This window comes from Juglans regia, chromosome 6 (assembly GCF_001411555.2).
Source record: "Juglans regia cultivar Chandler chromosome 6, Walnut 2.0, whole genome shotgun sequence".
Taxonomy (NCBI): Eukaryota; Viridiplantae; Streptophyta; class Magnoliopsida; order Fagales; family Juglandaceae; genus Juglans; species Juglans regia.
The window spans coordinates 5,858,062-5,875,762 of NC_049906.1; the positions used below are offsets into that span (position 1 = coordinate 5,858,062).

At 31.9% G+C, this 17,701-nt stretch overlaps 1 protein-coding gene across 7 annotated transcripts; it reads left to right on the plus strand.

Moving 5' to 3' along the window:
• Positions 1-256: 256 nt before the first annotated feature.
• LOC109021870 (branched-chain amino acid aminotransferase 1, mitochondrial-like) lies at positions 257-17,483 on the plus strand. 7 transcript variants are annotated; one of them, XM_035690974.1, is made up of 10 exons: positions 257-523; positions 4,175-4,248; positions 14,536-14,707; positions 14,901-15,077; positions 15,219-15,350; positions 15,460-15,558; positions 15,649-15,765; positions 15,917-16,012; positions 16,859-16,971; positions 17,087-17,483. In XM_035690974.1, exons 1-10 carry the CDS (start codon positions 434-436, stop codon positions 17,199-17,201), a joined length of 1,185 nt encoding a protein of 394 aa, XP_035546867.1. In that variant the 5' UTR covers positions 257-433; the 3' UTR covers positions 17,202-17,483. The 7 variants fall into 7 exon arrangements, with proteins under 7 accessions (XP_035546867.1, XP_035546865.1, XP_035546870.1 ...); XM_035690972.1 differs by lacking the exons at positions 14,536-14,707; positions 14,901-15,077; positions 15,219-15,350; ... (3 more) ...; positions 16,859-16,971; positions 17,087-17,483 and adding exons at positions 4,421-4,592; positions 4,781-4,957; positions 5,099-5,230; ... (3 more) ...; positions 6,841-6,953; positions 7,069-7,460 and having other exon boundaries at positions 265-523; XM_035690975.1 differs by lacking the exon at positions 257-523 and adding an exon at positions 2,953-3,276 and having other exon boundaries at positions 17,087-17,201.
• The last annotated feature ends 218 nt before the right edge of the window (positions 17,484-17,701 follow it).

Consider the following 17,701-nt stretch of genomic DNA (forward strand, 5'->3'; position numbering starts at 1 on the left):
AAATTAAGTAAATATAAAATTTATATAAAAAATTAATTTCTTAATAATAAATTTCATTGATTTTTAAAAGAATTCGCGACTAATATACAACTTATAATTATATATATTTAGCATTAATCGGTCTTTTTTTTTTAAGATTATCATGTCCAGAAAATTGTATTCAAGTTAATCATGATTTTCGTAAAATAAATTAATAAAATAATGAAAAATCCAATCCTCTTATCTGTTCTTGTCCCTTTATCCCACCCATTCTGAATGCATTCTACCATAATTTCTTTCTCTAGCTAACTGCTTGGTTTTCTCGTCTGCTCCTCATCTGATCTCTCTTTCGTTTATATCGGCCATCATTTTGATCTTTTAGTTTTTGCATACCATTTCCTGATCTGAGACCTCGAGCTCTGAATTTTGGTACTGCTGTTTTTCAAGAGCAAAAATGATCCAAAGATGCACACGCTTTGGCAACTGCAAGCTGGTTCAATCCTTTCGAGCCGGTTCTTCTTCTTCACCTTCTTCTTCATCTAAGGTTACTTTTTTACGTACCAATCTCTTATTACATCCTGTTACTACTTTTGTCTGCAACTTTTCTGTCAATTATTTATTCTGGGTAAGTAATCTTTAATCTGTAAGCTGTAGTGCGATCTTCTTCACTTCAAACATGATGATCTCCTCCTTCGCCTTCCTCTAAAAGCTGAATAATATATATATATATATATATATGGATTAATGTTGAACTCAAGATCATGCATGGATAATCTGAATATGTACTAAACCGGGTACGTAACAGTATGGGGTAAAGTGCTCGAGTTTAAAAAAATCAGTATCCGATCTCTATAAGATCACCGTCCGTTTCCTATCTCCGGACCTTATTTTTTATTTTCTTTTTGCTGTAAAGCATTGACAGATTATGGATATTCCATGTTCGTACGTATGTGATCCTATCGACGGGGAATGCGATGTTTTTTTCAAGGAAAGTACTCATGTTATCCAATTTGGTTGTGACGTCTGATCTACTTTTTAACTTTTAAAAAGATCGATGTATTTACGATTTTACTAATACTTTCGAGGATAATATTGTTTTTAAAAAAAAAAAAACATTTTATTAAGAAACAGACAGGACTACAAAGGACAGAGTTGGATTTTTTTTAAGAAAGAAATATTATTTGCAGAATATGTCAGTTCTGTACATTATTTTTTATTAATATGTATAAATTTTTTATTAAAATCTATTTTTTCTTTAAAAAGAAAATATACAAAATTTGTATACTTTAAAACTATATATTAAAATTCATTACTACTGTATATTTTTATATTGAGAAAGATTACAATTAAATATATATACTGACTATGCTATGAATGGTAACTACTGATATTTCTAAATCCTAAAATTATGCTTTGCTGGTTTTTTATAATATATGCTGATTTTGTGGATCCTGTCAATACTAAAAAGCATTAGTATTTTATTAGGAAAAAATTTATTTACAGTCCCTATTTAGAGATTATATGTACAAACTCTTTATTAAATGAGAAAAAATATCATTTTAAGAGAAATATTTTTATAATTTTAAAAAGAAAATTACTTAATCTTGTATTACAGTCATTAAAATAAAAACTATATGTAGTATTGCTATTTTCTTATATCTAATAAAACGCATTAGTACCAAAAGTCTTGCTTCTTCATGTTATCATATCTAATGCGTTTTAAATGCTCTAATTAATAAAAACCTATATTTTTTTGAAACACGAAATGAAATTATACAAATTTTTTCCATGTTTGTTTTTCAGTTTCTAGAATCCATTTCTTAATTAACTATTAATAATTTAATAGATCTGATCCGACTTTGCCGGATATAAGATACGTCCAATTAAATAGTTAGTAGGTGTATTTATTAGATATATTTACTATTCTCGACCAACCCGAGCTATCACACATAACTTACCGGTACAGGTTGCCTATTTCTAAATTGAAAGGAGTTAATATTATAATATTTGGATAAATTAATTATCTCGTTTATATCGATACTAACATACTAAGAGCATTAGCATTGGATTCATTATTTTTATCTTTAAAATTTGATGAAAAGTACATATTTTTCATAAATCTAAAACTTCTCTATCCATATCCCCACATTGGATTAACCATTAGATTCATCAAAATAATAATATAATATTATTTCGTTAATAATAATATTTTTAATTTATTTTTTTCATATTTGACAATTACACTAACTATATGTTAATTAATAATTTAATTTAATATTTAAATTATTATTTCCTAACTTAAATATACTGTGGCTCAAAATTGAGAAACAATAATTTAAATAAATAAAATAATGATTATAGAGTGTGAATAGTGAGTCTTCAAATTTGAAGATGAAGATGAATGTACTGTAGCTAAAAGCTTGACATTTGAGCATATGGTGAATCCAATACCAAGATTTTAAAACTAAAATCATCAAATTTTGAAGATTGGACTCATTTGATGAGTCCAATGCTAATGCTCTAAGAGAAATAATTCATAGAATATGAATCCGCACTTTTAATTTAAATTATTAAATTAATCTCTTTCTATTGGTTTAATTTTTAAAATTATATATATATATATTTTTTATTTATTGGAAGATTAAAGACTCGGTTAGATATTAAGAATATTTGTGAATAATAATAAAATAGTTTGAGAATATCTTAAAATATTATGTTATCTAATAGTTATTAAGATCCCGTTTGAATTCAGAAAGTATTTCATCTCATCTTATCAATACAATTTTTTTAAATTTTTACACAAAATATAATAAACAATTTAATTTTTTTAAAATTTTAAAAAATAATAATATTAAAAAATAATATATATTTTTTTAATTTTCTTCTTTCATTTAAAACCATCTTATTTCATCACTATCTCCAAACCTATCCTATATTCATGCCTAAACATTTATTGTAACAACAATAATGTTAATTCAAGCCTATCTCGGCATGCTTTCCCTCCTTCCGTTTTGGATAGGAAAAGACTACAACGGTGTTCCTGCTTGACACGGCCTCTGTATATATTTTGGCCCTTTCTACCTCCTCTTTCGCAGAATTCTATTGGCTCTGTTCTTAGATCCTCTGTATTATATCTTTCTTGCAAACTCTCACCCATTCTTTATCCAACACTACTTCTGTGATCTTTTTGCTCCTCAAATCCATCCCTTTTATTTGAATCTGGTTGCCATGATTTCAAGGCGTGCATGCTTTCGCAATTTGCTTCAATCTCTTCGAACCAGTTATTCTTCGTCCAAGGTTTTTGTTTATTACCACTTGACATCATGTAATGGTTTAAAAGATGCTGTTCTTATGGCTCTGATCTCCTTGACTTGTTTACAAGATTGTTTTGGGTTTTGTTTGTTTTTTTTTTTACTTGTTCTTCATTGTCGTGTTTTGTTTTCTGGGTGAACATGTTTGATTTTTGAAGTTATTTTCTTCTGTTTTCTTTTTTCATTCTTTTCTTGATTCTTCGATCGTGTTGGTGCTTTGGCGTCTTGCTCATTTTTTCTTTCTTTCTTTCTTTCTTATGAATCTCCTTCTTTTCATCCCTGTTCTTCGAGGAATCGAAGGATGATTATCCAGACAGGTGGTTATGGGCCAAAATGTAGCAAGTATGGGCTGGACAATTTGGACATCCTAGGTATATTTATACTACAGGCCATTTGTGGCATTATCTACCTCGGATCATGTGGCGCCGGCGTGTTGGTCTTGTCCTATATAATCCTGAGATGAATTATGGTCCATATAATAAATACCATCTGGCTAGGCATCCAGATCTCTTATAATTTTTTAATTTAAATATTTTCTACAATTTAAAGAGATAGACACAGTAAAATTGTATAAAAATTAAATACTAACGGAAAACAAGTGAAGAAATTGGTGCATGAACCCGGAAGTTAGTTAAACTGTCATTTGTAATTTTCTTCTACATATCACTTTAATGATAATTAATTAGATCAATAAGAAGTAATTCATGCTTCCATCTATAATTCAAGGCTGTTCTTCAGTAGTTCTTTAGTGTTTGTGAACAAGCAATTATCTTAGTGTTATTACTTGCTTTCTCTTCATCATATATTGCTTATCGATATCGGTTGGATAACAAAGACTGCTATGAAATTAGGAGGAATTAATGATATATTTGAACATTTTGCAGATAGGAGATTACCATAGATTTGCATCTCAGGCTTCCTCTTCTCTGCAACAAGTACTCGAACCATCTACTTACAGGTAACTGCTTTATATAAAATCAGTAATGAAAGTTTAAACCTTTTTTCAGGATGTTTTTAATGTTTTCTCCTTATTTTGTTTCGTTGGCTTTTTGGAATGTTGTTGTTTTTGCCTCCTTTTATTTTTCCTGCTTCTGCTCTCGGCTTGTCTTATTGTGCCCCTGCAATTTCAGCGACGACGAAAACCCAGATGTCGACTGGGATAATCTTGGCTTTTGCATGATGCGTACTGATTACATGTACATGACGAAATGCACTAAAGGAGAGTGTTTTGAACAAGGACAGCTTAGTCGATATGGAAACATTGAGCTGAGCCCTGCTGCTGGAGTTCTAAATTATGGCCAGGTATGCTGCAGTTGATGTTTTCTTCAGAACCGAGCTGTATGGAACAAAGGATGTCTTGTTTGATTGTATTTTTTTTTTCAGAAAAAGGGTTTTATTTCATTGAATTCAGGAACTTTTAGGGCAGCTTTGTTTTACCCTTCACTTGTGTAGCCTAAATGAAACTTATAATCAAGTGAAAAACTGAACAGGGACTGTTTGAAGGCACAAAAGCATATAGGAGTGAAGATGGACGCCTTCTTCTCTTCCGTCCAGAACAGAATGCAATCCGCATGAAAATGGGGGCTGAAAGAATGTGCATGCCATCACCCTCCATCGATCAATTTGTAGATGCTGTGAAGCAAACTGCCATAGCCAACAAGCGTTGGGTAATCTCTCTCTGTCTTGAAGAAAATGCCCAAGATTTAAAGCTGCATTGACACTTCTATTGTTTTCTGAGTTACTTCTGTCAGTGGAAGTTTAAACATCTTTTTAAATATATGAATTTGTGGCATTGAATATGAACACAGATTCCTCCTACGGGGAAAGGGTCTCTATATTTGAGGCCTCTGCTCATGGGAAGTGGTCAAATATTGGGTTTGGGTGCAGCACCTGAATACATATTCCTCATCTATGTTTCCCCCGTTGGAAACTATTTCAAGGTGGGTGATATATACACATATCTTGCTTTTTTTGTTTTGGAATAAATTGATGCTTAATTTAGCTCCTATTAATGATAGAAGTTTTTATATGCTCTTGGTTTATAAACAGGAGGGTTTTGCACCCTTGAACTTGTATGTTGAGGAAGAGTTTGATCGGGCCTCTCGTGGCGGAACCGGAGGGGTCAAATCGGTCACCAACTATGCCCCAGTAAGGGGGATTTGTGCTGTCATGAAACCTTGTGTGAGTTAGGGTTGAACTGCATTTGAGTGTAAAACATCATTTTGTTTGAAATTTTAGGGTCTGAAAGCATTGACTAGAGCAAAAAGCAGAGGATTTTCTGATGTCCTATACCTGGACTCTGTGAATAAGAAGTTCATTGAGGAGGTGTCATCTTGTAACATTTTCATTCTCAAGGTATATCTCTTAAATGAATTTTATTTCACTGTAAATTGTAAAGAAAGACGGCAGCATCGATTGCTGCTGAAACTCATAATCAGTAAATTGAGATGAATGAACAGTAGAGTCAATTTCCCAGAAAGTTTATGCACTCTGATGGGTTTGTCATCTTCTGATTGATGTTACTTTTCTTCTATATTCAGGGCAATGTTATTTCGAGTCCTGCAGCAAATGGGACCATTCTTGAAGGAGTTACCCGTAAAAGCATCATTGACATTGCCCGTGAGCATGGTTACCAGGTGCTTTTCTTGTACCACTGAATCACAGCTTGAACCTAATTTTTAACTAAGCTTTGAAAAAATGCTTCTATCTTAGAAGGGCTTCCAATTAAAAAGTTTAAAGGCCACTACCCCAGTGTAGATGTAATGCTCATCATGCTTGAGTATGGGATCCCCACTTTGTATTTGCTGTCATCAACTTACTCTTAACAGGGTGTGAAGGTGGGACTGGCATGGCCGGGCTGGGACCTTTTTGGGAGCCATCTTCAATAAAGTGATGAAAATGTTAGTAATGACAAGAGAATTAAGTAAAGTAAAAAATGAAATCAATCACATATATACACAAGATTTATGTAGTTAGGCAATGTACTTACTTTACAGTGTTGCAAATGATTTTCTTTAGAATGATAGTAGAAATTGTAGAATACAGATTGAGGCAGTACATGAATAGTGAATGTATATGTGGCAAATACTAATTGGCGGCTATAGAAGGTTGTTTAATACAATATCTAGTAAATCCTAATTGGCGGATCAGGTCAGATTAAGAGCCAAAATCGGGTCCGAAAGTGCTATTGAAAATCCATAAAAAACACCTACACACACCCTGAATTCTTATAGGGTCGGATCGTCAAATTGGACCGCCACAAAACAAAACTAGGCTCCACACAAAAAGCCCAACATAAAGAATAATAATAATAATAATAAAAAAAAAACTAACTATAAAGTTTTAGGGAGAAAGGTTATAGAACTTCTACTTTGTTTCAAAATTTTGACGTGGCAAGAATGATTGAGATCCTCAATAATTTTTTGATCCAACATTATGATAAAGATATATAGACACAGTTAGTCAGTAGACTCAACAACATTAAATGATGTCAGAGGCAAAATACAGAGTATCAGTGAAAATTCTTACATTTGTGCGTAATCTGGTTTAGGTTGAGGAGCGTGTTATTACCATTGATGAACTGATTGATGCTGATGAAGTTTTCTGCACTGGAACTGCTGTTGGTGTTGCTCCTGTAGGGAGCGTTACATACAAGGGTCAAAGGTAACACTAACCAATAATTTGCTCAATGTAGACCTCTCTGACCTCATCATCACTATTGTTTCAGAATCCATGAAATATTGCAAAGTTCTAACTCATTCAACCTCTTTATACGCAGGATTGAGTTTAAAACAGGCCCTCACGCTGTGTCACAGAAATTGTACACAACCCTTGAAGGGATAAAAAGGGGTTTGATTAAAGATAACAAAGGCTGGATAGTAGAGATAGAATAGATTAAAAAAGCTCTTTACCCACCACCTCATGGACCAAATACCAACCGTGTAATGCTACTTACAGTCGTTGAGTGCGCAAGCGTCATGCAGTCGCTTTGAAAAATAGTGGGGTTCACTATTATAAAATTAATTTTTTTCAAGTGGTTCTCATATTTATTTACTTTTTCAAAGTGATTGTGCGGCGCTTGCACACTCACAACTGTAACTATCATTTCTCTTACCAAAATATGTGTAAAAGAGTGTTGTTCTCCTGAACATAATATGATCATTTTAGTGACAAATTCACAAATCTAAGCATCCAAAAATGAAATTATATCTCCTCCAAAAAAGGATAAATACATATTATCGTATATGTTGTGGTTAGCGGATCAAGATCTTTTACTATTTTTTTTACAAATTGATATGAGTTCATATGATACATTAGATATACTATATAATAAAAATAATTTTATATGCCATTTTAAATCAAGTCAGTTTATAGATTTTATAAATGTTTAAAGTATTTTTTTTAAACTCAATAATACATAAGAATTTCGCTTTCTAACAAGGGACAAGGGATGTAGTCGTGTGAAGATAGCAGCCACAAGCCAATGGTCCCTATAAAAAGCAACAACATGATGCCAACTTTATTTTTCTTGGTCCTAGACCGGAAAATGATACTTCCATCTCTTCTAGGCCAAAATATCAGTTATGTTATACGTGGTCCGTATCATAAGTTTATGAATTTCTAAAATCTATTTATAACATATTATGAAAAATGATAGAAAATCGAAAGATAACCTTAAAAGTATGCTAGGAGAAAGAAAACCTTCATTTCAAAGTAAGATTGAGAGATATCCTTAAAATTTACACCAACTCTATCTATATTGTGGAATTAAAAATTCCTACCACGCGTGCTCGGGCATGGTTAGAAAACATTCGCTCAAGAGCATTCCACACATCCTTGAAAGTTTCAAGTCCCACCATATGGATAATAACTGATTCAGAGAGAGAGGACATTAGAGCACCGAGTATGACTTGATCCTGATTGTACCAGTGAGAGTACTAAGGATTTGGAGCAATTTAATTTTTTCCATCGTCTTTGGATGTGATATGAAGAATTGGAGGTGGACATGAGATTGTACCATCCACATATCCGATCAATTGTTGGCCTCTAAGGTATGGTAGGATTTTGGCTCGCCAAATGAGGTAATTATCCTTTGTCAGTTTTATAGTGACAAGATTTTGTAGGTTCAAGATGGAGACGGATGCTGTCTTGGAAGCAATGGAGGACGGTGAGGTTGAAGAAGAACCGACAGAGTGAAAGGAGGCCATTGGAAGGGGAAAAAAAAATCTTTAGACGTTTGTCTTTTAGTTGGCTCTTGATACCAAAAACAAATATTGATAGAGTAGGGAATTTTGTAATCTCACACAAACTTAGACTTGTGTCATCTATTCCAATATCTTATATATAATAAGTGCTAATAAGCAGGTAGCTGTCGTCCATCTTTTTTTTTTCATTTTTGTCCCTGCTTTATATTTCTTTTCCCACTATGCCCGTATTGCCATTCTTGGTCTATTTACACTTTTGTCCTTGCTTTTGGTAGTGTTGAATTCTTGTGTTTTCTGGACGATTTTTGTTCATATTGTTTTTCCATTTCTGTCCTTGAATTGGTATTGGTTTGTCATTTCTGTCCCTCTTGCCACTCTTAGTCAATTTATGATTTTATCCTTTTTTTTGTTCTTCTCAAATTCCTGCGTTTTCATTTTATCAGATTTTACATTTTTCTTCTCCCGATTTCCACAGCCTTCTAGGTTTCATTTTTTTTTTCATCTTATCAGATTCTAGATTTCTTTTTCTCCATTTCCCACCGCCTCCATCGTTTTTCTCTTATCACATTCTCAAGTTTTTTTTCATTTCTGCACCGCTTCCACCGCCTGCTTCTTTGTATAAGAATTATCTTCATTTTTACAATTATTAGAATCTGATTTTATTTTTTGTCTTTTCTACCGTTTAAACCGCTAACCACTTCGTATAAGAGTAGTTTTCATCTTCTTTATTTTCTATTGTTTCCTATCTCTCGTTTTAACTTTTCCAAATCTGTTTCTTTTGACTTTGGGTTCTAAATTTGCCTCCCACCTCTCCAGTTTCACAGGTCAGTTTTTATATGTTCATTTCCGTACTTTTTTCTTCATTTATTTACATATATGCAATAGTTAAGAAATAAAAAAGTTACATGACTCTTTGGATTTAGAAAACTAAATTTAGTTGAGACTTGAGAAAGAGGATTGAATCTCCATTTCTTATTGTGTTGTTGTTTGACTCCTTTACCTTCCATTCTATGTTGTTAACATATATAGCATCTGGGAAAAAATACAAGCAAGCAATAAAATGCGAGAAATAAATAAAATTAAAAACTTCACAACATGTACTACATCTGTACATCTACAGATATTCATTAAACTTAAAAGAAAACTGATACTTAAAAAAAAAACTATCGATATAGGTCGGAAAAAAGAAAAGAAAAAATAAAACTCAACAACCCACGAACTACACATGTTCAGATCACGTCTAAACAGATATCAAACATATTAAAGTATGTTAAACCAACACAAAAGCATATATAAAAAATAAATCAGAAGATGAGAATTCAAAACTTCAAAACATGTAGTACATGTTTACATTTACAGATATTGATTAAACTCAAAAGGAAATTGACACTCAGAAAAAACAACTATCAATATAGGCAAAAAAAAAAAAAAAAATCTCAAAAACCCACAAATTACACATGTTCAAGTCACATCTAAACAAATATAAAATATAGTAAAGTATGCTAAAAAAACATAAAAGCATATATAAAAACTAAATCGGAAGATAAGAAACACAGAGATAAAGATTTATAAGCATCCAAAAAATAAAAACCTGCAACCAAATAATCATCACAACAGCCCAACGCATAAAATAAAATGAAAAGAATAAGAAAGAAACCAAAATCTCATAAATATAACGTCAGATTTGTATGTATTGGCAAGAATAATTTAGATACCAGCACAAACATAAAGAGGAAACAGATCAGGAAGAGTAAACCTCAGAAGATGGTAACTGTTAAAATAAAAGATAAAAAAAAAAAGAAATAAATCATAATCTCATTAATATAATCTTAGATCTGTATTTGTTGCCTAAAATAATTTAGATATGAGCACAGACATAAGGAGGAAACATATCAGGAAGAACAAACCTCAGAAGATGGTAACTGTTAGTGATAGAGTATCTAAAAAAAAAAAAAATACAACTAAGACGGTCAGATATGAAACAATATTGCAGTGACAGGCGAGAAAGAAATGAAATTGAAAAAAAATCAAAAGATCTAATACATGTGTACATCTACAGAGATTTGTTAAACTCAAGATCTGTAGCCACTTGAAAAAAAAAATCAACCAAAAAAATAATCACAACAACTCAATGCACAAAAATAGAAGGAAAAAAGAAATAATAAATCAAGATCTGAGAAATACATTCTCAGACCTGTATGAATCAACAATAAATCTCATATTCGTGTATTGTCAAAAAATATTTAGAAACGAGCACACATAGATAATCAATACGCATTAGGTGAAAAAAAAAAAAAAACCCATATATGAAAGATAAGATTTCATATTCGTTAGATTTAAAAATTCCTTTCTAAAAAATAAAAAATATATATATAAATAGAGGTGTTGACTTTTATAGATAAGAAAAAAACAAAAAAAACTCAGATTTGAAAGAGGAGGCTTCAAATTCGTAACATTTTGAAAAAATGAAGTCCTAAAAAAAAAGGAAAAAAACACAGATGGCGATTTCTGAGAAATATAATCTGAGATTTGTATGTATTAACAAAAAAAAAAAAAAAAAATTAGAAACAAGCATAGAGAGAAAATAAACACGCATTAGATGAAAAAAAAAGGCCTTGTTTGTTTTCCAAAAACATTTCATCTCATCATTACAACTTTCTCAAATCCCCACACAAAATAAAATAAACAATTCAACTTTTTCAAATCCCAAAATAACAATAATATTAAAAAATATATTTTAACAATATTTTATTCAACTTTTTAACTTTAATCTCAACTCATCTCATCTCATCTCTGAAAACAAACGGGCCCTTAAAGTTTTATTTCTAAAAAGTCAGAAAACAAGAATAAACATAGATGTTGATTTTTACAGATAATTAAAAAAAAAAAAGAAAAAAAAACAGAGCATGAAGATAAAACCAACAAACAGCAACCGAAAAAAAAAAAAAAAAAAACAGATCTGAAATATGAAACCTCAAACTTGTAAGATTTAAAAAGAATAAAGTTGTACAAATAAATAAATAAATAAAAACACAAATATGAGGGTGAGAAGTGCAGTGTGTGAGAGAGCTAAAGAGAGAGGGATGGAAAATGTTATATGTGAGAGCATCTCTATTGGGTTCTCCAAAACCACATTTTTTCTATAATTTGAGAAAAAATTTAGGAAATACTTTCAAAACCTCCCTCCATCCGGATCCCTATTTTAGGGAAAAGATTTAGGAATGAATATTTAATTCTCTAAATCACTGTTATTAATATTTTATTCATTTCAATTAAATTTAATTTTTCTTTCAATCATCTATACTTTCTCTTATACTCATATTTGTTGTAGTTTTAAATAATAGTTTTAAAAATAATTTAAATAACTACGAACATATAAAAAAATTATAATTTTAAAAATATTAAAAATAATTTAAATTTTTATTTAAAATATTCACTAGAGTAATAGTTCAAAATATAAGAAAAAATATTGAGTAGTTAAATTTGTAAATGAAAATGAGAGAAAAAAAATAATAAAGAAAGAATAAATAAATATTATTTTAATAGAATAGAGAATGGATAGGGAATGAGATTAGAAGATTTTTGAAATATGAGTAAAATTTAGAGGAAAATTTTAAAGAATATACTTTTTAACTAAATTATAAAGAATTTTATAGAAAATTCAATGTGAATGCTCTAGTGCGAGTGACTATGTGAGGGTTAGAGAAGCATATGAAGGTTGGAGGTTAGATGTTAGAGAGAATCGGCGAAAAATATAGAGTGTTGAGAGAGAGAGAGTAGGTGTGGAGGGGAAGAAACACGGTGTGCGGTGCACAGGAGAAAAATAGTGAAAGAATGAAAGACTAAGGTTTATCTTCCTATTTGTTGTTAGGCTCTATCTCCACTAATCTTTTATTTGCACTTATCTCCAGGTACGTTTTATTATTGTTTATACAAATAGATGTTGTTATTTATATTTTATAATATTTAATTCATTTATTTCTATGAGGCATCTTGCAAATATATGGAATTGTGATTGTTAATTAGAATTGCTCAATATTTGTTTTATTTGTATTAAGATTTTTAATTGTAAATAGTTCAATATTATATTAATTGCTTTGGTTTTAATATTAAGCATATTTTATTGATTGGATGATATTTATTTATGCTTTAAATATAGGTAATTGTACTATTGTTTATTTTTTAGAATCTTGTTTATGTGCTTTGTATGTTTGCATGTAAGAAAAGAAAAAGCAGTTTAAAGATTAAAAATAATAAAATTGAACATTACATCTTATTACAAATAATTTTAAAATCTCTCGATGTATTACTAAATATATCTAACATGTATTTCTTCTTCTTTCAATGTTTTGCTTTAATTATTAATTCAAATTTTCAGGGCAATAGAAAATACATTTCAATTGGGCAATTGAAAACTATTACATATATACACATATTACACATATATACACAAACTATTTCAATAAAACTATTACATTTCATAATTATATATATTAATCTATTTTTTATTATTATATATTTTTACAGAAAATTCTTATTTTTAAAAATATTTTTTATATTTATGCAATCGGCACACGTGCAATGCAGGGGTTTGCCCTTTACTAGTATAAAATTACACGTGTATGGTAATGGAATTTACACCTTTAGGAAACTAGGCTATACATGGAAAGACTACAATCCTATAATGGTCTATTGCATGAATCACGTGGCCTTGTCTTTTGCACATTCGGTGATAGCATCAACTTCCTTATTACAACACTACTTCCGTGATCTTTTTGCTCCTCAAATCCATCCGTTTTAATTGAATCTGGTTGCCATGATTTCAAGGCGTGCATGCTTTCGCAATTTGCTTCAATCTCTTCGTACCAGTTATTCTTCGTCCAAGGTTTTTGTTTATTACCTCTTGACATCATGTTATGGTTTAAAAGATGCTGTTCTTATGGTTCTGATCTCCTAGACATGTTTACAAGATTGTTTTGGGTTTTGTTTTGTTTTTTTTACTTGTTCTTCATTGTCGTGTTTTTTTTTTTCTGGGTGAACATGTTTGATTTGTGAAGTTATTTTCTTCTGTTTTCTTTTTTCATTCTTTTCTTGATTCTTCGATCGTTTTGGTGCTTTGGCGTCTTCCTCATTTTCTTTTAGCTCCTTTTTTCTTTCTTTCTTTCTTATGAATCTCCTTCTTTTCATCCCTGTTCTTGGAGGAATCGAAGGATGATTATCCAGACAGGTGGTTATGGGCCAATATGTAGCAAGTTTGGGCTGGACAATTTGGACATCCTAGGTATATTTATACTACAGGCCATTTGTGGCATCATCTACCTCGGATCATGTGGCGCCGGCGTGTTGGTCTTGTCCTATATAATCCTGAGATGAATTATGGCCCATATAATACCTTCTGGCTAGGCATCCAGATCTCTTATAATTTTTTAATTTAAATATTTTCTACAATTTAAAGAGACAGACACAGCTAAATTCTATAAAAATTAAATACTAACGGTAAACAAGTGAAGGAATTGGTGCATGAACCCGGAAAGTTAGTTAAACTGTCATTTGTAATTTTCTTCTACATATCACTTTAATGATAATTAATTAATTAGATCAATAAGAAGTAATTCATGCTTCCATCTATAATTCAAGGCTGTTCTTCAATAGTTCTTTAGTGTTTGTGGAGAAGCAATTATCTTAGTGTTATTACTTGCTTTCTCTTCATCATATATTGCTTATCGATATCGGTTGGATAACAAAGATTGCTATGAAATTAGGAGGAATTAATAATATATTTGAACATTTTGCAGATAGGAGATTACCATAGATTTGCATCTCGGGCTTCCTCTTTCCTGCAACAAGTATTCGAACCATCTACTTACAGGTAACTGCTTTATACCAAATCAGTAATGAAAGTTTAAACCTTTTTTCAGGATGTTTTTAATGTTTTCTCCTTATTTTGTTTCGTTGGCTTTTTGGAATGTTGTTGTTTTTGCCTCCTTTTATTTTTCCTGCTTCTGCTCTCGGCTTGTCTTATTGTGCCCCTGCAATTCCAGCGATGACGAAAACCCAGGTGTCGACTGGGATAATCTTGGCTTTTACATGATGCGTACTGATTACATGTACATGACGAAATGCACTAAAGGAGAGTGTTTTGAACAAGGACAGCTTAGTCGATATGGAAACATTGAGCTGAGCCCTGCTGCTGGAGTTCTAAATTATGGCCAGGTATGCTGCAGTTGATGTTTTCTTCAGAACCGAACTGTATGGAAACAAAGGATGTCTTGTTTGATTGTATTTTTTTTTTTTTTCAGAAAAAGGGTTTTATTTCATTGAATTCAGGAACTTTTAGGGCAGCTTTGTTTTACCCTTCACTTGTGTAGCCTAAATGAAACTTATAATCAAGTGAAAAACTGAACAGGGACTGTTTGAAGGCACAAAAGCATATAGGAGTGAAGATGGACGCCTTCTTCTCTTCCGTCCAGAACAGAATGCAATCCGCATGAAAATGGGGGCTGAAAGAATGTGCATGCCATCACCCTCCATTGATCAATTTGTAGATGCTGTGAAGCAAACTGCCATAGCCAACAAGCGTTGGGTAATCTCACTTTGTCTTGAAGAAAATGCCCAGGATTTAAAGCTGCATTGACACTTGTATTGTTTTCTGAGTAAGTTCTGTCGGTGGAAGTTTAAAAATCTTTTTAAATATATGAATTTGTGGCATTGAATATGAACACAGATTCCTCCTGCGGGTAAAGGGTCTCTATATTTGAGGCCTCTGCTCATGGGAAGTGGTCAAATATTGGGTTTGGGTGCAGCACCTGAATACATATTCCTCATCTATGTTTCCCCCGTTGGAAACTATTTCAAGGTGGGTGATATATACACATATCTTGCTTTTTTTGTTTTGGAATAAATTGATGCTTAATTTAGCTCCTATTAATGATAGAAGTTTTTATATGCTCTTGGTTTATAAACAGGAGGGTTTTGCACCCTTGAACTTGTATGTTGAGGAAGAGTTTGATCGTGCCTCTCGTGGCGGAACTGGAGGGGTCAAATCGGTCACCAACTATGCCCCAGTAAGGGGGATTTGTGCTGTCATGAAACCTTTTGTGAATTAGGGTTGAACTACTTTGAAGTGTAAAACATCATTTTGTTTGAAATTGTAGGGTCTGAAACCTTTGACCAGAGCGAAAAGTAGAGGATTTTCTGATGTCCTATACCTGGACTCTGTGAATAAGAAGTTCATTGAGGAGGTGTCATCTTGTAACATTTTCATTCTAAAGGTATATCTCTTAAAATGAATTTTATTTCACAGTAAATTGTAAAGAAAGACAGCAGTATCAATTGCTGAAACTCATGATCAGTAAATTGAGATGAATGCATTGTGATGGGTTTGTCATCTTCTGATTGATGTTACTTTTCTTCTGTATTCAGGGCAATGTTATTGCTAGTCCTGCAGCAAATGGGACCATTCTTGAAGGAGTTACCCGTAAAAGCATCATTGACATTGCCCGTGAGAATGGTTATCAGGTGCTTTTCTTGTACCACTGAAACACAGCTTGAACCTAATTTTTAACTAAGCTTTGAAAAAATGCTTCTATCTTAGAAGGGCTTCCAATTAAAAAGTTGAAAGGCCACTCCCCCTAGTGTAGATCTAATGCTCATGCTTGAGTATGAGATCCCCACTTAGTATTTGCTGTCATCAACTTATTACTCTTAACAAGGGTGTGAAGGTGGGACTGGCATGGCCGGGCTGGGACCTTTTTGGGAGCCACTTTCAATAAAATGATGAAAATGTTAGTAATGACAAGAGAATTAAGTAAAGTAAAAAATGAAATCAATAACACATATACACAAGATTTATGTAGTTCGGCAATGTACTTATTTACAGAGTTTAAATGATTTTCTTTAGAATGATAGTAGAATACAGAGTGCGGCAGTACATGAATGGTAAATATATATGTGGCAAACCCTAATTGGCGGATCGGGTCAGATTAAGAGCCAAAATCAGGTCCGAAAGTGCTATTGAAAATCCATTAAAAAAACACACACACACACCCTGAATTCTTATGGGGTCGGATCGTCAAATCGGACCGTCACAAAACAAAATTAGGCTCCACACAAAAAGCCCAACAGAAAGAAAAAAAAAAAAAAAAACCTATAAAGTTTTAGGGAGAAAGGTTATAGAACTTCTACTTTGTTTCAAAATTTTGAAGTGGCAAGAATGATTGAGATCCTCAATAATTTTTTGATCTAATATTATGATAAAGATATATAGACACAGTCAGTCAGTAGACTCAACAACATTAAATGTTGCCCGAGGCAAAATACAAAGCATCAGTGAAAATTCTAACGTTTGTGCGTAATCTGGGTCAGGTTGAGGAGCGTGTTATTACCATTGATGAACTGATTGATGCTGATGAAGTTTTCTGCACTGGAACTGCTGTTGGCGTTGCTCCTGTAGGGAGCGTTACATACAAGGGTCAAAGGTAACACTAACCAATGATTTGCTCAATGTAGACCTCTCTGACCTCATCATCACTATTGTTGCAGAATCCATGAAATACTGCAAATTTCTAACTCATTCAACCTCTTTATACGCAGGATTGAGTTTAAAACAGGCCCTCACACTGTGTCACAGGAACTGTACACAACCCTTGAAGGGATAAAAAGGGGGCTGATTAAAGATAACAAAGGCTGGATAGTAGAGATAGATTAGATTAAAAAAGCTCTTTACCCACCACCTCATGGACCAAATACCAAAAGAGTAATATTACATACAGTTGTGGAGTGCTCAAGTATCGTACAGTTGTTTTGAAAAAGAGTAAGATCCACTATTAAAAAATTAATTTTTTTCAAGTAGTTCTCATATTTATTCACTTTTTTCAAAATGATTGTGTGGCGCTTGCACACTTATGACTGCAACTATCATTTCTCATACCAAAATATGTGTAAAAGAGTGTTGTTCTCCTGAACATAATATGATAATTTTAGTGACAAATTCACAAATCTAAGCATCCAAAAATGAAATTATATCTCCTCCAAAAAAGGATAAATGCATATTATCGTATATGTTGTGGTCTGCAGATCAAGATCTTTCATTATTTTTTTCACAAATTAATATGGTTTTATATGATATGTTATATTTATTTTATAATAAAAATAATTTTACAATTTTATATATCAGTTTAAATCAAGTCAATTTGTAAATTTTAAAAA